The sequence below is a fragment of the Conger conger genome, chromosome 5 (genome assembly GCF_963514075.1).
Source record: "Conger conger chromosome 5, fConCon1.1, whole genome shotgun sequence".
Classification (NCBI taxonomy): domain Eukaryota; kingdom Metazoa; phylum Chordata; class Actinopteri; order Anguilliformes; family Congridae; genus Conger; species Conger conger.
In genome coordinates, this window is record NC_083764.1 from 62,439,197 (window position 1) to 62,460,800 (window position 21,604).

Sequence of the window (21,604 nt, forward strand, 5' to 3'; positions counted from 1 at the left end):
GGGACCTCTACGACCGCAGGATCGCCTTTGCAGAGACGTACCTAAAATAAAGTCAACTTAAAAAAACCTCAGTGTTTGTGTCAATCAAGCATTGAAATGAGATGCTGTTTAACTACGATTACAAGCAGCCCAGCCCAAATAGGTGCCATAGTTATTATGGTTGTCAGTGATGTATATTAGAAAGTGCATCTACAGTAACAGTACAATTACAATGAAACAACAGTTAATTCAAATTTTATTATACCAAACTGACAATACTTCATAAAACACAGTCAAAATAAAGATGCAACCAAATCACAAGGTTTGAGAATATGAGAAGTTACATAAAGTATGCTTTAAATGGTAATATATTTTAAATAAGCGACTGAGATGCCATTACTGACTCCCAGCTAGCCATGTGCATTGTTGTCGTTTATGCCAAAACATTTCTTAAACATTTCGAAGGAAATTATTACACTGGGGAGTCAAAACATTACTCGTATTGTTACACACCGATTCTACTGTCACACACCGATGATTCCGGCTCCGTCGGTATCTAGCTTGCCAAAGCAGTAAGCTCTTCAGGGAAATTCCCCCTCTCGCTTTCTTCAGAAGAGCTTACTGTCGTGGTGTCTTTTCCCTCGTGAAGTTATTTTTCAACAAATTAGAGATTGGATTTAGAATTCTGTCGTTTCCTAGACACGACACTAGCTATCATTTGTACACTGGGAGGAGTGGAGTGGAGACACCACAAGGAGACCATGCAGCTGGGTGGCCATTCAAAACTACAAGAAGAAGAGCGGGAGGACAAATTAACTGGAGGCCCCTCTGGCACCTGGAGCAAAGTCCTGCAGCCTTTTTTACGGAGAACAAAATGGCCCCGACCGAATGCTATCTGGTGGGGTAGACTCCGCAGAACCCCCCCTGGCCTCTTCCTAACTGCACTGACTGTGTCCAGTTAACACAGAGGATCTCAGAACCTGAGGGCAGGATCTTTACACTGTACCATGTATAGGAGGATGGGTCACTCTGTGTCTCTGCAGACACTGCCTCTCTCTCCTGGCTCAGCTCCAACACCGCCTGAGAGCCAGTACGATTAAACTCTCCAGGCCTGGAGAAATGCCTAAGACACTGGCCTGCTACACACCCTCAATCCATACAGGTTATACGGGTTAAAGTATTGATTCAATTCAATTTACAGTCAGGTCCATAAATATTGGGACATTGACAAAATTCTCATCTTTTTGGCTCTATACACCACCACAATGGATTTGAAATGAAACGAACAAGATGTCCTTTAACTGCAGACTTTCAGCTTTAATTTGAGGGTATTTACATCCAAATCAGGTGAACGGTGTAGGGATTACAACAGTTTGTATATGTGCCTCCCACTTTTTAAGGGACCAAAAGTAATGGGACAATCATAAATCAAACTTTCACTTTTTAATACTTGGTTGCAAATCCTTTGCAGTCAGTTACAACCTGAAGTCGCATAGACATCACCAGACGCTGGGTTTCATCCCTGGTGATGCTCTGCCAGGCCTCTACTGCAACTGTCTTCAGTTCCTGCTTGTTCTTGGGGCATTTTCCCTTCAGTTTTGTCTTCAGCAAGTGAAATGCATGTTCAATCGGATTCAGGTCAGGTGATTGACTTGGCCATTGCATAACATTCCACTTCTTTGCCTTAAAAAAGTCTTTGGTTGCTTTCGCAGTATGCTTCGGGTCATTGTCCATCTGCACTGTGAAGCGCCGTCCAATGAGTTCTGAAGCATTTGGCTGAATATGAGCAGATAATATTGCCTGAAATACTTCAGAATTCATCCTGCTGCTTTTGTCAGCAATCACATCATCAATAAATATAAGGGAACCAGTTCCATTGGCAGCCATACATGCCCACGCCATCACACTACCACCACCATGCTTCACTGATGAGGTGGTATGTTTTGGATCATGAGCATTTCCTTTCCTTCTCCATACTCTTCTCTTCCCATCATTCTGGTACAAGTTGTTCTTTGTCTCATCTGTCTATAGGATGTTGTGCCAGAACTGTAAAAGCTTTTTTAGTTTGGCAAACTCTAATCTGGTCTTCCTGTTTTTGAGGCTCACCAATGGTTTACATCTTGTGGTGAACCCTCTGTATTCACTCTGGTCAAGTCTTCTCTTGATTGTTGACTTTGAAAACACACATACACCTACATCCTGGAGAGTGTTCTTGATCTGGCCAACTGTTGTGAAGGAATTTTTCTTCACCAGGGAAAGAATTCTTCTGTCATCCACCACAGTTGTTTTCCGTGGTCTTCCGGGTCTTTTGGTGTTGCTGAGCTCACCGGTGCGTTCTTTCTTTTTAAGAATGTTCCAAACAGTTGATTTGGCCACACCTAATGTTTTTGCTATCTCTCTGATGGGTTTGTTTTGATTTTTCAGCCTAATGATTGATGGCTTGCTTCATTGATAGTGACAGCTCTTTGGATCTCATATTGAGAGTTGACAGCAACAGATCCCATCCATCCATCCATTATCTTAACCCGCTTATCCTGAACAGGGTCGCATGGGGGCTGGAGCCTATCCCAGCATACATTGGGCGAAAGTCAGGAATACACCCTGGACAGGTCGCCAGTCCATCACAGGGCACACACACCATTCACTCACACACTCACACACTCAAACCTATGGGCAATTTAGACTCTCCAATCAGCCTCTTTGGACTGTGGGAGGAAACCGGAGTACCCGGAGGAAACCCACGCAGACACGGGGAGAACATGCAAACTCCGCACAGAGAGGCCCCGGCTGATGGGGATTCGAACCCAGGACCTCCTTGCTGTGAGGCGGCAGTGCTACCCACTGCACCATCCGTGCCGCACAGCAACAGATTCCAAATGCAAATAGCACACTTGAAATGAACTCTAGACCTTTTATCTGCTCCTTGTAAATGAGATAATGAAGGAATAACACACACCTGGCCGTGGAACAGCTGAGCAGCCAATTGTCCCATTACTTTTGGTCCCTTAAAAAGTGGGAGGCACATATAGAAACTGTTGTAATTCCTACACCGTTCACCTGATTTGGATGTAAATACCCTCAAATTAAAGCTGAAAGTCTGCAGTTAAAGCATATCGTGTTCGTTTAATTTCAAATCCATTGTGGTGGTGTATAGAGCCAAAAAGATGAGAATTGTGTCAATGTCCCAATATTTATCGACCTGACTGTATTTTGTAGCACGCTTTTCACAGAAGCCTGTCACAAAAGACACTTTACAGTCACAAAGATGCTTTACTGTCACATTATTTTACATGAAGTACATTTACTAAAGTAGGCCTAATGATGAGAGGTTTTTGAAATCATTTTTATAACGGTGCATTGTTTACAATATTTAAGTACTGTTACTAATCTAATCGAAGTCGTCCAGTTCACTTGTTTTCCTCCTCCTTCCAGTCAGCCAAATTACATGTAATGTAAGTCTCTCGGCGCCCAGTAGATGGCGATCATGTCCTGCAATCTTCTGGTGCTCAACAAACCTCTGCTGCCTCATCAGATGATGAAAGTTCTGTAATGTCCATATGATTGTAGTTTTATGTATTTGTTTATTTATGTACTTATTTGTCTTTGACTGATCTAATACTACCAAGAGGGGGAGGGTATTGCCGCTGGTTATGCGGGAGGAAGCAAGGTTTGGGAAACTAATATGAAAATTTACATAAATGTATGCTATATGTGGGGAACCTGGGATTAAGTGGCCCCCCATCTAATTTTTTATTTTACAAATGTAATGAATGTTTATCATTTATTTAATACCTTCATTGTACAGCCAGCATAGCAGTAAAGGAGAACTATTTATTTATAGCGATACTAGTTCTTGTCACAAGAGGGCGCTATAGGATTGCTAGGACATTCGGGTTCGGACGCTCGGCTTGACTCCGCTTATAACTGACGTTAGCAAAGTGACGGTTAGTTCGCTAGTTTCTAACTGAATCCCGCGGAAATAATTTCAGTCTGTAGCTAACGGTGACGTTACTTGTCTATATGCGTAATACAGTCTGTTTAACCCCTTTTTTTTCTTTTTTTTTCAAAGATATTTTTTAGGCTTTATTGGACAGTATAGTATAGAGACACAGGAAGAATGGGAGCGAGAGAGAGGGAAAGACATGCGACAAATGTCAGACGGTGAGCATGCGGTCAGTGCTCTACAGGCTGCGCCACCGAGACACCCAGTTTAACCCCTTTTACTAGCTATGTTCAGGGCTGGACTGGCTATATAGTCTACATGCCCGCGGGCATGTGGGCCGGTCTAGTTTTGGGCCGGTATGATTTATTTATTTATATTTAAAAAAAAATTTTTATGTTTTTGTTATCGAGCGGCCCCCAAAATCTTTTTTATTGTCTGTACTGACAGTGGGCTGGCCCAATCACATGCAGCCCAACCCCTCCCGTCTGGTAGGCTCAACCCTGACCCCTCCTCCCTGTTGTCAAGTTGTTGTCAGTTGAGAAATGGATCGAAATGGATCGAAAGCGCAAAGAAGGTGCCCAGAAAATTAGAGACAAGAAAGTCCAAAAGTTGGCAGAGGATGCCTCAAAATGTAGAAAGATTACACAAATGTTCTCTGCAACTGCTGCTAGTAGCAGTAACAGTAGCAGTAACGTTAACGTTAACGTTAGTCAGCAGCAACGCGAGTCGGACAGTGACACAGACTCAGAGTCAGTTGTGACAGTGGAGGATATAGCTAGCACTAAAGAGGTAAGCTAAGCAGTCACTCGGTCAGTCAGTCACTCGGTCTCACTAAGCAACGTTACGTAACCATAATTTTTTGGGCTAGGTCTTATGAATGTTAGCACAGAATGGCTAATGCTATTGCTAACTCTAGATGAGCCTAGTCCAACAACAGCGCGAGCGCGCTGATTTTGACAGACCATTTGAGCGCTCTTTTCAAACCGGTCCCTTCACAGATTTATTTAGTACAGTATCGTACGTTATCGCAGGGGGTTTCAGGAACAATATTATGTGCTGTTATTATTAACTATTGTCGACGCGATTGAGGATTTAAAGCGACTAGACTGATGTAAAATGTAGCTAACTAGCCTGGCAGCTTGAGCGTCTGATGCAACTGACGTAGGCTAACGCCGGGTCATTAGACTATACCCCGTAGCAGACTAATTGTAGTAGTAGTAGTAGTAGTAGGCTAGTAGTAGTAGTAATAGTTGTTGTTGTAGCAAACTAGCTCTGTTATTTTGAATATGGCTATCATTTTTGGAATGTGGCTACTGGCTATCATCATGCTACTACTGTAGTGATTTTGTAGAATTGTGGTGCCATATTTGGAAAATTATTTTCCATTGACCTGTGTATTAAAAAGGGCTTTGCCTTCTCGGTGAAGAAGCCCTTTGAAACAAGTGTGATATAGGGGCTATATCTATATAAATAAACAAATTGAACTTGAGAAAGCATAGATTGAATTTCAAGATCAAAACATATCTTGTTGTTGAACCAGGTTGAGCTGCCCTCCCCAGAAAACGAGACTGTCAGGGAGAGAGAGGTAAGCCAGGAACAGGAAAGAGAGAGCAAGCAGGACCTCAACTACTATGTTGTAGTGATGGGCGGTGTCCGACCGATTGTGGTGGGCCGGTCTGAGCCAAATGGCAGGGCCTATTTTTTGCCCCAGTCCAGCCCTGGCTATGTTTGTAGTGTGATAGCACTCTGTAAATATGAGAGGTATGTATGTTTTATTTTTGATACATCCACCCCCGTTAATGGATTTCTATATGTAGCTATGTTAGCTGTGAGCTAGGCTACGCATGTTCTGAATGAATGTACTTATTGGCGCTCTTGTTTTGATTGGTGGTCAGAAGGCAGTTGAGCAGAATGTGAACCACACTGATACAGCGTCTCTACAATGATGTTATTTCTAACAGATGGAGAATAAAATGAACTACACAACACCCTTGTAAGCGTCGTCCTTGCAAGTGTGCAACAAATCTTGGTGCCGAAACCCGGGATCAGTGCCGCCATCTAACCGATGATTCGCGGGGGAGCAGAGTGAGAACACGTGACCATAGAACTGGAGCAGCTGCAAGACGGGCTGAGTGAGACCCTCCTGCAGTTAGGGCTGGACCAGTTAAGAGAGGTGTGTGTTTTTGTAAAAATCCCCACTGAAGACCAGGTAAGGAGGCATGCACTGATCCGACTTATAAGTAAAGCAGAGGATACAGCAATTGAGGATGAGGAGGAGGAAGTAGCACGCCGGTTCCTGTCCAAACTGGTGGGCCTCTCTAGTGAAATTAAAGAGAGAGGCAGAGTCACAGGCTGGCACAGACAGTACTAGTAAGGATGCTGCGGAACTGGCGAGTTTACAGGAACAATACCAGGCCTTACATTCCAACTTTACTGCATCCACACAAGTGCTGGGGGAAGAGATCACACGCCTCAGTGCAAAAATAAGTCTTAAAGAACCCAGTAGACCTAGACAACCTTTAAACCCAACCCCATCAGTAATCCAACCCCCTGAAGTGACCATACGCCGAGACTTTAAGATAAATGGCCAAATAGGAGAACGGGGGCAGAAAGACAAGTTGTCTTACACAAATCTGATGCACCAAATTGACATGGGGGTGAGAAAAGGCCACAGTGAATTGGAGATAATGGAGGCTGTAATCCGAGCCATCAGCCCTGGGTTGAATCTCCGTGATATGCTTGAGATCAAAACTGAACTCGCCCTCCCTCAACTGAGGACCGTTCTGAAGGGCAATTTCAAAGAGGATAGCTCTGTGGACATATACTGTGGTGCCTCGGGGTGGATCCTGAGGTGCAGTGGGTGGGCGCAGCTGGAAACCAGACACAGGAGATAGCAGATATCAGAAAAAATTATTCTTTTTATTTTTTCTGTGTTTTTTTTTTCCCGGGGTATTGGTGATAGCGCCCCCCCTCAGGGCAAGGGGAGGGGAAAACTGGAGAAATAAAAGGGGCCGTTCAGGCAAAAATAAACTAAGGTTCTTCCCAGACCGGGGTATGCTCCAGGGCCTTCTCCCTCCTTCCCTCTTCAGCCGCGTCCGGGCTGGGTGGGGGAAACACAAAGATATAGGGTAAGTAGGATGGGATTTTATTTGGCTCACGTGTCCGCCGTCCGTTCCGGGTCTTTGGGGTTGCTGTCCGGGGTCCTGGACTGCAGGTAGAGGGATCTCTCTCCAAGGTGCTGATCTTCCCATCACCTCTCTAGGAAGATACACTCCTTCCCAGACCTCTCCTAATGCGTGACGTCTGTGCGGTTGCTCTGCGTGGGTCCCTCCAGGGTTCTCCACCCACGTGGCACAACATGCAGGAGCAGGGGTGCCACAATACCACCAACTAATTAACATCAAACAGGACAGTCAGGAGTCCCCACGAACAGCTGCTAGAGTCTGGAGCTGGACAGCCGCCAAGTGTAATCACAAAGGCACTGAGCGTCGCATTCTCTATTGACTGCAAGAAGGCAGAAGTCCTCGTAAAGCTGATCAAGAGCAGAGATGATATGGAAGGTGAGGGGATGGTTAAAGTGGGGCGAGAGAGTATGACTATTCCTGCGGGCCAGACAAAAACGGTGAAATGTGGTGTGAGAGCAGGGCCCCTCCAAGCAGATCAGTGTTCTTTTTGAGCCTAATGTAAACCCAAAGTGGCCAGAGGGCCTGAAGGTAGATGAAAACATTGTATGTTTACAGAAGGGAACGCATCACTGTCCCAGTGACCAACAACACGGCTCATGACGTCACAGTCCCGCCACGGACTCTCTTGGGGCAGACCCAAAGGATAAAAGCCATCTACCCTGCAGCCGTGAAGCCAATGGAAGTGGATGGAGCTATTGCAATGGACCCAGCAAACCCCGAGACCTCCTCCACAACAAGTGCAGAACTCAGACCTGTAAACAGAAATGCAACAGGGCTACTATGGGACCCGCCTGTCCCTCTGGACCATCGAACACCAGAACAACAGAGAAAGGTGAGAGAGCTTCTGCGGGAGGAGAGCAGTGTGTTTGCACGGGATGACCATGACGTGGGGACTATTCCATCACTCCAGCTCAAAATCCGCCTGAGTGATTCAACACCAGTGAGACGGACATACACATCCGTTCCAAAGCCGCTTCACAAAGAAGTGCAGGAGTACCTTGAGGATTTGCTGAACAGAGGCTGGATAACAAAGTCAAAGTCACCCTACTCAAGCCCAATCGTGTGTGTGTGGAAAAAGGATGGAAGCCTCCGCCTCTGCTGTGACTATCGGGAGTTGAACAAGAAGTCCATCCCTGACCGCCATCCGATACCACGCATCCAAGACATGCTCGACAGTCTGAAGGGGAGCGCCTGGTTTTCTGTCTTGGATCAGGGGAAGGCATATCACCAGGGGTCCCTTGAAGAGTCCAGCCGCCCACTCGCTGCATTCATCACCCCGTGGGGATTATATGAATGGGTGAGGATCCCATTCGGACTATCTTCAGCACCAGCAGCGTTCCAGAGGTCCATGGAGGAATGTCTGACAGGGCTGAGGGATGAAATTTGTCAGCCCTACTAGATGACAATCTGGTCCACTCAAGCACATTCGATGATCACCTTCGAGACCTAAGGAGAGTCTTACATCGCTACAAGAGCCATGGGATCAAGCTGACGGCAAGAAAATGTGAACTCTTCAGAACCCAAGTGAGGTTCTTAGGAAGGCTTGTGAGAAAGGATGGCTACACAATGGACCTCGATGATGTGGCCCCTGTCCACGCACTGAAGGATAGGAAACCAACGGCCATCGGAGAGCTCAGGAAAATGTTGGGATTTATATCATATTACCGGCCCTACATCCCTAACTTTTCCCGAATTCCAAGGCCTCTCTATGATCTCCTCACTCCGGAGAAGACAGCGGAGGGAAAGCCCAAACAAAAGAGAAAGGACAAGGGAAGAAGGGGCTCCCACCTGCCCTCCTCTCATCCAGTCAAGTGGACAGCTGAACATCAACAGGTCCTCTGCCAGCTGATTGACTTCCTCTCTCAGCCACCAGTGTTGGGCTACCCAGACGTTGAAAAGCCCTTTATCCTCCACTGCGATGTGTCACAAGAGGGTCTAGGGCAGGGGTCACCAACACGGTGCCCGCGGGCACCAGGTCGCCCCCAAGGACCACATGAGTCGCCCGCAGGCCTGTTCTAAAAATAGCACAACTCACTAGTGAGCCGCATCTAAAATTTAATTTTATTCTGTTGCTATTTTTTTTTTTATCACACTTGCATTTATATAGATTTAAAAATGACAATACCTTAAAAATATGTTTATTATACATGAAGTTTAGATATACAATACTGTCAGCTTAGATGGGCGCTGAATGCAGTATCTTACCGCAAAAACATGGCAGAAAAAAGAAAGAAAAATTATCACTTTCACAACGAATGGGAGGAGGAGTTCTTTTTTACGACTGTGAAAGAAACTTGCGTGTGTCTCATTTGCGGGGCGACTGTGGCGACGGCAAAGCGGCACAATGTGGAGAGACACTTCACTACGTGTCACAAAAGCCAACATGCTAACTACCCACTGGGAAGCGCACTACGGGCAGAAAAAGCCTGTGAGCTAAAGGCAACTTTGGGTAAACAGTCTTTTTTCACGAGGCCGGCGAAAAAGTCACAAAAAGCAACCGAAGCCTCGTTTAGAGCTACACATTTTCTGATCAAGAAGAAGGGATTTTCAGACGGAGAAGTTGTCAAAGAAGCAATGATGATAATTGCTAACACTGTACTTAAAGATGAGAAAAATGGAACCGATCTAATCTCCACTCTCTCCGACGTCCAACTGGGGGCATCTACGATGGCTAGACGAGTGTCAGCTATGTCCGGTAACTTGGCCGATCAGCTGGACCGGGATCTGGCGAAGTGCAGGTGGTTTAGCATCCAGTGTGAGGAGTCCGTGGACAGCAGCAGTACAGCGCAGCTGTTGGTTTTTATCCGGATGGTGTTTGAAGATTTCTCCACAAGAGAAGAACTCCTGACACTACTGCCCTTAAAGACAACTACGAGGGGAGTTGACATTTATAACTCGGTGAAGGAGTTTTTGTGCAGAAAAAGGTACCATTGGAAAAGCTGGTAGCGGTGACTACAGACGGGGCTCCTGCTATGATCGGCCGACATACAGGTTTCATCGCTCACTGTAAAGGTGACCCAGACTTCCCAAAATTTCTGCATTACCACTGCATCATTCACCAGCAGGCGTTATGTGCAAAAGTGATCGGCTTTGGGCACGCGATGACTCCCGTTGTGAAAATCATAAACAACATCCGCTCCAAAGCAAAACAGCACAGGATTTTCAAGGCGCCATTGGAGGAGAGGTCAGCTGAATATGGTGACCTGATGCTACACACAGAGAACCGATGGCTCAGCAGAGGACGAGTTTTACTTCGTTTTTTGTTCGAGTTCACGCAGTCCAAAGGCGAAGACGTCTCACTGCAGAGTGGACACTTGACCTTGCATTTTTGACGGACATTACTGGGAAACTAAACCACTTGAACTGCGAGCTGCAAGGCAAAGGCAAGACTGTTGTTGATATGATAAGTGCTTTAAATGCATTTAAAGCCAAGATGAACATTTTCTCTGTGGATTTACAGAGAAAAAAGGTGCTGCACTTTCCCTCTGTGCAGTCGGTGCTGAAAGACAATGCTTCTGCATCTGAGACATTTGACAAAGTTGCAGAAAAGTACTGTGAAGTCATAAACAGACTTGGGCAAGAGTTTGAGAATAGGTTTTGTGACCTTGATCAGCTTGAGCCATGTGTGTCATTCATTTCCAATCCTTGTCAGGGTGGGAGGTAATACCCCTGGTCACCACCTGAGGGCTGAGGATCATTGATTTCACCTGATCCTCATTTACTTCAGGGGAATTACCTCCCGGGAGACTATTTAAACCCAGTCCTGCCTTCCGTTCAGTGCTTGTGTATTTAACTGTTTGCTCTTATACCAAGCCGGTAAAAGCACAGGGTAGACTCTTGCTCTATGAGTCCGGTATTGTGCTGGTAGTATTGTGATTGCTATTACGGGTAAGGTTGGCGTACAGTTGGTCGCTCTTGTTCACTGGCGCCTTCCTTTAAGGTTCTTTGTTCTTTTTATTTGAGACTCGTGTGAGTCGTGGGTAGAGGGACGGTGTCCCCGGTAACTGTATTTTTGTTTGTCTTTTATTCCCGAGCTGCGTCTCGTGGGTTTTATTTTATTGTGCCTAGCATTTTTTTCGCTAGGTTGTATTTTCTTTTTGGGATTTCCTCAGTCCACTACATCACTGAGGGTTCACAAGCACCAAGTTTGGTTTGTTATTTCGCCCAGTTTTAAAGGTTGTTTTATTTTCTCCTCAGCCAGTTTTTGGGCTTCTTTTCTGTTTAGTTATTCTGAGTCGCCTTCGGGTTTGTTTTTGTTCCTCCCTCTGTCTCGGGAGAAGGAAAGTATTCAGTTCCGTTGTGTTTTGGGAGTATTAGTGGCGAACACGTTCGCGTGTGCGCTTTTGGAAGGGGTTTTCTCCTAGTCGCAACTGGCTCTCCGTCACCCCCAACATTACAATCCTTTCATGAATGTGAACACAACATGCTTTGCTGAGCAACTAAGTGCAACATTCAGTTTGGATGCTGGACAGGTGGAGATTGAAATCATAACATTGCAAAATGACCTCCACCTCAAAGCCTACCAGGCTGCACCAAACTTTTGGTGCCTTGTTGACACAGAGAAGTACAGTAGTGTATGCACAGCAGCTATGAAGCCTGTTTGGTTCAACCTATCTCTGTGAATCAGCGTTTTCTGACATGAACTTCATCAAGAACAAACACAGAACACGCCTCACTGATGCACATCTTAAAGACTCACTCACAGTTGCAGTGTCAAGTTACACACCAGATTACAGTACACTGGTGAACAGCATGCAATGCCAGTCTTCCCACTAACAAAGAAACAGATACGAGATGTTGTCAGTGGCAACATGGCAGTGCCATGGCAAAGTTGAATTAAAATATTGAAGAATTGTGTTCAATTTAAAAGTGTGTTCATGACATGTAACAGTTATAATTTTGTTAAAAATGCCGTAGATTTGGTAATTAGTTCAAAATGTGACAAGATTTATTTAAAAATTTGTAAGTTGATTTTTCTTTAACATTACATAATTGATGACTTTTTGAAACATGGGGCAACATAGTTCATGATTTGTTAAAAGGGTTTGTCAGTGGCTAGTGAAAATGGGACATTTACCTATGAAATGTAGTGATGTAAGTGATCATTAACAATTGCTGAGATTAATAGAAATAAAGTGCTGAATATTGATATCTGTTTCCCACCTTGTTGTCATTGTTGATAATTATTGTGAGAAACCGTTAACGTGATCAGTGTCTTCACATAGATGAGTATCATTAATCATTATTAATAATGTATAACTAAAGGCAAACTGAGCAAATTTGTTATTTGAGAGTGTATCAAACTGGTAGCCATTAGTATGACTCAGTACCCATGAAGTAGCTCTCAGTTTCAAAAAGGTTGGTGACCCCTGCTCTAGGATAAAGAAATTGATTGACGGCAATTACTTTGGGACATGATCGACTTTACTGCTTTATCTGTGGATGTGATATTTCATCATCATCCTTGACAACAGGGCTATTTGACCCGAGTTGGCAGGTGATCCATGTTAGAATAGAGATCAAGCAGTGAGAGGAGGGGGAAGAGGAGGAGGTCAATAAAATGTCAATGTCTTTCACTGCAGGTGAGGATTTCTGTGACTATAATTCCTTCAGCTTGGCACAATAGTTAATTTCATGCACACAATGCACCAAAACTACCAAAACACTGCACACATGCGCAAGTATTAAACACAGCATCAAAACATCAGCACTAGTTTTCTTCCAACAAGATTTTTCTGTCAGTCAAAGAACAATGATCTGAAAAACACTAACAACCAGTGGCATTATAGTAGATGCAGTCTTTTGAGTCAGGCAATTGGGCGGTAGAAATGTATAGTTTTTTGGTGGCTCGGCCTGACTGAGAAATTATGTTTAAAAAAAAATTAGGTATTTGAACCAATAACTTTGGAAGTGCAAGATGTCTTAAAAGATATGAATGCACAATGCATGCTTTGAACAGGCAAACGGGCTGTGTTACAAGTGCTGACTGTTTTGAGTCTTGTGTCAAATTGTACACAAACTTGTGGGATCAGCACTAAAGTGACTGTAAAACTGTAGTATATTAAATTTGGGGCAGCCTGTAGCCTAGCAGCTAAGGTACATGAGTAGGACTTGGAAAGTTGCTGGTTCAAGCCCCGGTGCAGCCATGGTAAGATCCGCACAGCCGTTGGGCCCTTGAGCAAGACCCTTAACCCCACATTGCTTCAGGGGAAGATTGTACCCTGCTTAGTCTAATCAACTGTAAGTCGCTTGGATAAAACGTCAGCTAAATAACAAAATAACCATTTTGAATGGTTATTCTCCACACAAAACTGAATTCCATCCAGGACTAAACTTAATCCTCATGCCTGTATATACTGAGAAGTGCTGCAGGTTAATACCTTGATTCAAAATTTCACATCGATACATTTTTTGAGTATTTCACCTCCGTAAGGATAACAAGAATGTACAACATCAAAAAGAAACAGAATTTTTGTTCTAAACATGGGTGAGAATACTGAATATTTCTTGACATACGTATACTAGCAACCTGAAGGAAATTTACTGGTGACTAAATAGTTATTGTCTTTGTAGTGGCGGTTGGACGCAGGTCTGACTCACTAAGACCAGCAGACAAATACTTTGAGTATTTGTGAGTCACATTACAAACACGGAGAGTTTTAACCCCGGCACTGAAACCCATCAACCCCGGCAGTGAAACCCATCAACCCCGGCACTAATCAAACAGGGAGACAGAAAAAGGAGAAGAGCGAGGGTGAGAGAGAAAGAGAGGGAAAAAGACGATAGAAGCTGCAAGAAAGATTTCACACCCCCCCCCCCCAAAAGAAATAAAAAAAGCTAAAGTGAAAGATAGATAGATGGAAAGATAGATATGGGGGTGGGGTAACAGAGCGGTTGGGACAGTGAGAGACGAGGCGTTTGCTACCACTGCGGCTTCACAGCTGAGGGGCAATAAAACATCTGCTTCCTCTCACGGGCTGGCGGTTTGGCCAGGGCTGAAACGAAGCCACACAGGAGGGCGTTATGCCTTTTATATGTGCACATTTCCATGAGCAGTTTTGCACACCTCTGCTGTTTTTTTTTTTTGTTGGTAATTCTTTTGACCTTTTTCCCCCAATTACTTTGAATCAGGCAGTAAGAGCAGTCGTCTGGCAGTCAGAGGGTTGCTGGTTCGATCCCACGCCCGGGCAGTGTCGAAGTGTCCCTGAGCAAGACACCTAACCCCCAAATGCTCCTGAATGGGTGAATGAGAAGCCTCAATTGTACAGCGCTTTGGATAAAGGTGCTATATAAATTCCAACCATTTACCATTTACTTGTTGCCTTTGCAGATGGGGTGATATGGGGCCTGGCTGAAACTAGACATCACTATGACCTTATAGTGCCGTTCGCAGTGTTTCTTATTTTCACACTGACACTCACACACAGGTGAGAAACAGGAGATATTCTCCATGCCATTATGACCCTAAAGTCACATTCCTAACATCTTATCTAGTCTGTTAGACCAAATAATAAGTTTATACATTTTTATTATATCCAATTGAATTAATTATATGTGCAGTAAAGGAGAGATGGCTGATTGAAATTTTACAACTTTAGATTTTCAACCCCATCGAACGCTGCACTAAGATCAAGAAGAACTAAAATGGATGTTTCACCAGAGTCTGCATTCAGCAGTAGATCATTAACTACCTTTAACAGGGCAGTCTCTGTGCTGTGACATGCCCGAAAACCTGACTGGAATTTTTCGAACAGGCTATTTTTGTTCATAAATGCTATCAATTGTTTAGAGACCACCTTTTCTAGAATTTTTGAAATAAAAGGAAGCTTTGAATGAGGCCTAAAATTATTTAAAAGTGAAGCATCTAAATTTGTTTTTTTAAGAAGAGGCTGGATTGAAGCACATTTAAAATGAGAGGGTGCACACCCTGAGGCCAATGAGCTATTTATAATCAAAACAATGTCTGGACCTAGAACATCCTTCAGGAATTTAGCCGGGATGACATCCATAGGACTGGAGGATATATCAGAAATAATATCATTTAGGTCTACCATTGCAATGGATTCAAATGAGCTAAATGTAGCAGAGGTATGGCAAGAAACATTCATAATGTGAGCAGAGGGAGTGATTCTAATTCTGATATTATCGATCTTTTCAATACAAAATGTTTAAAACCTCTGGCAGAGCTCAGATAAGGATTCAGAAAAAACATTCGGAGAGGGATTTAAAATGTAGTCGATAGTTTGAAACAAACATCTTGGCTTACGACTATTGACAGATATCAAGTTCGAAAAATACTTCTCCCTTGAATTTTTAACTGCCTGGTTGAATTTTGTAAACAAATCTTTCATTTGAAGATAGTCAGCAAGTAAATTAGATTTTCGTTCAGCTTGCCTTTGTTCTTTCTTTAAATTTTGTAAATCATTATCGTAAAGCCCAGGGAGTCTCTTTACGGTTGACTTTGACCTAATTTTAAAAGGAGAGATGTCCAAGCATACACTATTCAAATGTTTTACTAATTCCTCTGTGTCTAATAGCGGGGTACAATTAACTATACGGTTTTCAAATGCTGAAGAAAACATTTCAGCTGTTTGTATGTTGATGAATCGAGAACGAAAAACACATTTATCATTTGTACATATAACTGGAAGTTGGACATCAAATAAAATGCTGAGATGATCTGAGACACAAATGTCTTTCTTCTCAAGGCTATTTAGTTCGAGACCAAGCGTAAACACTAAATCTAGCGTGTGCCCTTTATTGTGCGTTGCACCTGACACGTGTTGCACTAGGTTAAAATAATCTGTTAGTTCCAAGAATTCGGTGGAAGCCGAATCTGATACGTCATCCACGTGAAGATTGAAATCTCCAGCAATAATCAATTTGTCATATTTTAACACCAAAAAAGATAAAAGAAATGAGAATTCTAAAATAAAATCCTTGTTTGGTTTGGGGGGGAGGGGCGATAAACCACCACACACGGAACAGGAGCATTGCAATACAGAGTAAACATGAGCACTTCAAAAGAAGAGAAATCATTGACCGATACAGTGTTACATTTGAACTGACTTTTGTATGTGTGGTTTTTCCAAAGCAATTCTTAGCGATTGCCTGCCTATCTTTTTTAGTATACACGCCCCCTCGCTACAGACTGAATGACAGCGAGTCGTCTCTGATGAGTAGGCCGTGGATTAATTTGTGTAACATGTTTAGTTGTGTGTCTACAGTTTTCTTCGGTATCTACGCTGTTTGCTGCATTGAAGCAGGCAAGTATTGTCTTACTCATGAATGAGCTACTCTGAATGTAGCGTTTGAAAATTCGATGTGCCGACTTTATTACCTCTGTCGACTGGAGCGTAACGTTCGCTGTTGTCGGGGGTAAGCAAAACACAGCGGGAATAGGGTATTTAACCTTCATTAGCTATATCTTTTGACAACAATACCTGATATGTCATTATATTTCCGACAAGCTGAAGGTTTTTTGAGCATTTCCTTACCAAGTTCACATTTTTACGATTTTTTAAAAATGTATTTGAGAACGAGAGCTTCGACACCAGCGCCAGTCCGCATACTTTGTGTATCGGTATTTTTAGTTGGCTAGGTAAGCAGTGTTTGGATAGTTAAGTTTCGTCACCTTTGCTTTGTTGTTTGTTTATTTGTTTGTTTGGCTTTATTATATATTGATATTATATCATGGTCGCTGATTGATGCGGAGCTGATATTATATAATGGTCGCTGATGCGGAGCTTATATTCTATTATGGTATACTTTTTGGCATGAAGCTTTGAGAGTTTTGGAGGAACCAGCATGCTGAACTCTAACGGTTTGATGTTTTAGTCTGATTTTGACTTGTGATCGATTGTCATAAAACGGGGGAAGAACATCTTGTTCTGTGAATTTTTCCTACACTAGCTTGATCCGTGCCTTGTATATAATTTGTGTAGACCTGTTGCACACTTGAATTGATAAAAACTCGGGCGTGTTGAATTTGAATTATTTTCCTTTAGTTGCATTTCTGCAAAATTTAGGAGGTAGGATCGCGTATATGATGCGTGTACGTTAGACACACCATGGATGGATGAGTTAGATACTGAAATAAAGTGCCAGATGAGAGAAATTGTTGGTTAAAACAGTTTACCATTTCATCCTTGTTGGTAATAACATCAGAATTAACATTACTGCATTTTGAGAGATCACTTGAGGAGGGGTTGGTTAGTTATTATTCCTAATTTTTTTATTTATTGTTATTGATACACAGTACCAGTCAGAGGTTTGTACACCTTTGCCTTTTTCTCCCTTTTGTGATGAATGTTTTATTTCCACTGTTGTAATCAAGCAATTCGTATGTGGTCACACAGTGCTGATTCTCATATTTTACTTGTTGGGCAGAGGTACAGTATACGCAAATCTTTGAAGTAGTCCTCCATTTCGATTGAACAAGGCCATTCTTGTGTTCTAATGGATATCATACAAAAACATTATCATCAATTAACATATTTGCAGGGGACTAACTCATCTCCAAGGCAGTGATGTGGTGCAATATGTTGTATACTGCAATTTTTAAAATTTGACATGAACAATAAACAAACGTTGTTTTTAAATTGTAAGTGCCAGTTAATAGACACAAATTGAGTTTAGTCCTGGACTAAACAGTTTTGCATGGAGAATCTCAGACTAGCCTGGAGGGAAGAATACATTTCCTGCTTCATCGTTCTTGGATGGTCACCTAACACCTCAATCGTACTGAATGATCAAGGGGGGTTAGAAAGCCCATACTGAATGATCAAGGGGGGTTCACCGTCTGCTTTGCTGACAATGACCATTTGGGTTCCTTGCTCACATGATATGCAGACAAAATAATGTGTATTCGTCTGCCTGTCACCCAATCAGGGACAACTACCTGTATTTTACATCAGGAGGTTTGGGGCATAAAAGCTCATTCCTTTCTAACATGAGTTTGTAATTGAACTGCCTTGCTTTTACCCGGTATGCTTCATACTGTAATTAAAGACTATTTTTGCTATCTTAATACATTGTTGCTAACCTGAATATCGGACTACTTGTTTTACTTCACAAAGGACCAAATTCCTACAAGCCTTAATCTGTGTCTGTGAAGCTGGCTGTCTCAAAAGATGTAATGCTAGGTCATTTTCACAGACTTTCCAAATCAGCTTACTTACCTCCTACTGAGTAAACAAGTTACATACACGTTGTGTACAGCTTGTATTCTCAACAGTAGGAAATGAAGCCATTTCAGACACGGCCCTTGATCAACTCAGAGAGAAGATGGGATATTACAGATTGTGATGGATTTCTTTGTGGTCGCCAGATGGGGTTTAAAAAAAAAAAAAAAAAAACCCTGTCTCTTGGACTCCTGGCCTTGACCTTTTGACTTGTCTCCTTGTCGTTCAGTTCCTCACTCCCTTGTTGGTACCTACACTGCTCTGAGTACTCGTGAGTACACTGCCGTCCTGTACCTTGACGGCGAGCCACTGGACTCCTACAGTAGCAGTGGCGTGGTCAGCATGCCCCGTCGAGCCTGGATGCGTGAAGTACCTGGCCGTTATATCTGGAACTCAACCAAAGGCCTAAATATGCAGCAATGGGACAGAGGCATGGCGGACATCTTCAACCACACAGGACCTTACATGAGTGAGTTGAGTGAGTTGAGTGAGTTGAGTGAGTTGAGTGAGTGGAGTGAGTGATCTTTTTTGAGTGAAATTATTATTATTCATCATTTAAACATACCATGTCCGCCATGTTTAATGTTCCATGAAAGTGCCAGGCTGTACATGGAGGTAACTGCTGCATCGTTTACATCCATGTTTCAGGTGCTGTGGTCCTGCAGGGGAGATTTGGCTGTAGAATCGAGCGGGAGCCTCATGTGAGCGTTACAGAGGCCTTTGCTCAGTACGGATTGAACGGAGAAGACTTCCTGTACTTCCAGCTCACCAGGCTTCAGTGGGTGGCTTCAGCAGAGTCCGCTCTCCCCATTGCAAAGAAGTGGAACAGGGACCAGAACAACACCATGGAAACTGAGAAATACATGAAGCACATCTGTGTGTCTAGTCTTTTGCGCAGTTTGTTCATGGAAGAAAAGGAGAGCCAGAAGACATGTTAGTACCACAGTCCCTTACTGCAGTATACTGAAATGGAATATTATCACAATATCACAACAGAACTTCACAAAGTATGAAGTATATGGGGGTTATTCACGTTCCTGCCGCTTTTAGGTATTGTGAGATCAGTTAGCCAGAAGAAACCCCATAGAGTACACCAGCAAATTTGTTGACGTGTATTTGAGATTTAAGCTGTCAGTGATGTTTCTTCTCGCTTAGTGCTCTTAAAAGTAAGAATGGTTTTATTTAAAATGTGACCTCAAGGGGTTTTACCAACATTTTCAAAACAGACACAAACAGAATAAAGTTTCCTTTTCCCATTTCAATGCAAGCTACCTGAAAATATAAATACAGACCTGTGTTACTGCTCACATCATTGATTGAAATTAGACAAGGGGCCTTTCTTTGTTAAAAAATGTGCCTTTTCCTTTTTCTCGTTTCAGTTCAGCCCAATGCTTCGGTGTTTGCCAAGCTGTCCCGGAACCCTGGGAAGGTTATTCTGACCTGCCTGGTTTCAGGATTTCGCTGCGGGAACACGACGGTGGAGCTTTATCGGGATGAAGACATCTTGACTGAAGACGACGGCCTCTGGTCCTCTGGGATCAGACCGAACGAGGACGGGACCTGCCAGCTGAGAAAGAGCCTGGACATCTCTAACAGCACTGAGGCACCATACAGCTGTGGAGTCCTCTCCACAAATCTCACTGTCAAATGGGGTAAAGCCACCTATTGTAACCCGTTTCCACTAATGCCGCTTACAAAATCAGATCAGATTATTATTGCTGTAGGTACAAAATAGTGACCGCATCTAATGACCACTGTTCAAAAGTGTGGCCTGAACCATTCGTGTGGATGTAAAATGATAATATTGCTGTACTTGTAGGGGCGACATGGCTCAGGTTGTAAGAGCAGTCGTCTGGCAGTCGGAGGGTTGCCAGTTCGATCCCCCGCCCGGGTTGTGTCAAAGTGTCCCTGAGCAAGACACCTAACCCCCAAATGCTCCTGACAAGCTGGTCGGCGCCTTGCTTGGCAGCCAATCGCCATTGGTGTGTGTGAGTGTGTATGAATGGGTGAATGAGAAGCATCAATTGTACAGCGCTTTGGATAAAGGCGCGATATGAATGCCAACCATTTACCATTTACTTGTTGCCTTTGCAGATGGGGTGATATGGGGCCTGGCTGAAACTAGACAAGACCATATCACTAGACGTCACGATGTTCTTATAGTGCCGTTTGCAGTGTTTCTTATTTTCACACTGACACTAAGGTGCAGAAGGCACAGGTGAGAAACAGGAGATATTCTCCATGCCATTATGACCCTAAAGTCGCATTCCTAACATCTTATCTAGTCTGTTAGACCATAGAATAAGTTTATACATTTATATTATATCCAATTGAATAAATTATATGTGCAGTAAAGGAGAGATGGCTGATAGAAATTCAACAACTTTAGATTTTCTGGATTATGTACTGGCCAAAACACAAGTAAGAAAAAACTATATCGGTGCATTGTAAGAGACCCCATTTGTAAAGATACTGTTGGTACTAAAGAAATGAGTTTTGTGAAGGCTAAGCGTAAATGGCCACTTGCTGGTTCCTAAAAGGTCTACCTCCACTTCCTTTCCCCTGCAGCTATATCATGGGACGGAAGAGTCGGGATGCCTCTGGAATTCATTGATGCACAGATGTAACCCAGATTGAATGAAACTCAGCTCCCTCACTGAAATGTGACAAAAGAGTGACCATGGCAGTGCACCTGAAGGTACGACTGGGGCCACAGACACCACAAGGAGACCGTGCACCTTCCTCGCTGGGTGGCTACGCGCGATCGGTCTTCTGGGGTGACAAAGACAAAGGCCGCTTGTCCGGTCGCCTCGTCACCCTGAAGGAGCCGCCGTGGTGGAGGCAGCTGCTGGTACGCAATGGCAGGGACGCGGGTACCCACCACGTCCTGCTGAAGCACAGCTCTCTCCCACGCCTTCGGCCTCCGGGGAGAACCTGAGAGCGATAAACACCACATGTTAGCATGTCAGTCAGCAGAAAGTTACACATCGCAGGGTTACGGCATACAAGTTCTGCATCGTGCCACCACTTACCACTGGGAGAGAGTGCGCTGGTTCAGCTCAAAGAGGCTGTGGCTTGGGCCTGTCCCTCCTCTTCTCTGCCGGCGGTGGCTGGAGGTGGAGGCGGGGGGAGGCGGTGGTGGGAGGTGGAGGTGGAGGCGGGCGGAGTGGGCGTGGGACCTCTACGACAGCAGGATCGCCTTTGCAGAGATTAGATTACCTAAAATAAAGTAAACTTAAAAAAACCTCAGTGTTTGTGTCAATCAAGCATTGAAATGAGATGCTGTTTAACTACGATTACAAGCAGCCCAGCCC

The 21,604-nt window shown here is 43.8% G+C and overlaps 2 protein-coding genes across 5 annotated transcripts in view; both read left to right on the forward strand.

Moving 5' to 3' along the window:
• The window catches only part of LOC133129773 (zinc-alpha-2-glycoprotein-like), a 53,139-nt gene that overhangs the window by 10,577 nt on the left and 20,958 nt on the right, over nt 1–21,604 (forward strand). The window lies entirely within an intron of this gene.
• Nucleotides 4,402–21,406, forward strand: LOC133129643 (major histocompatibility complex class I-related gene protein-like). Of its 3 annotated transcripts, none has more exons than XM_061243869.1 (6): nt 4,402–4,711; nt 18,520–18,759; nt 18,939–19,223; nt 19,670–19,942; nt 20,385–20,508; nt 20,859–21,406. In XM_061243869.1, the coding sequence occupies exons 2-6, from the start codon at nt 18,633–18,635 to the stop codon at nt 20,902–20,904; spliced, it is 855 nt and encodes a 284-aa protein (XP_061099853.1). In that variant the 5' UTR covers nt 4,402–4,711; nt 18,520–18,632; the 3' UTR covers nt 20,905–21,406. The 3 variants fall into 3 exon arrangements, with proteins under 3 accessions (XP_061099853.1, XP_061099851.1, XP_061099852.1); XM_061243867.1 differs by lacking the exon at nt 4,402–4,711 and adding an exon at nt 16,127–16,373; XM_061243868.1 differs by lacking the exon at nt 4,402–4,711 and adding an exon at nt 16,383–16,485.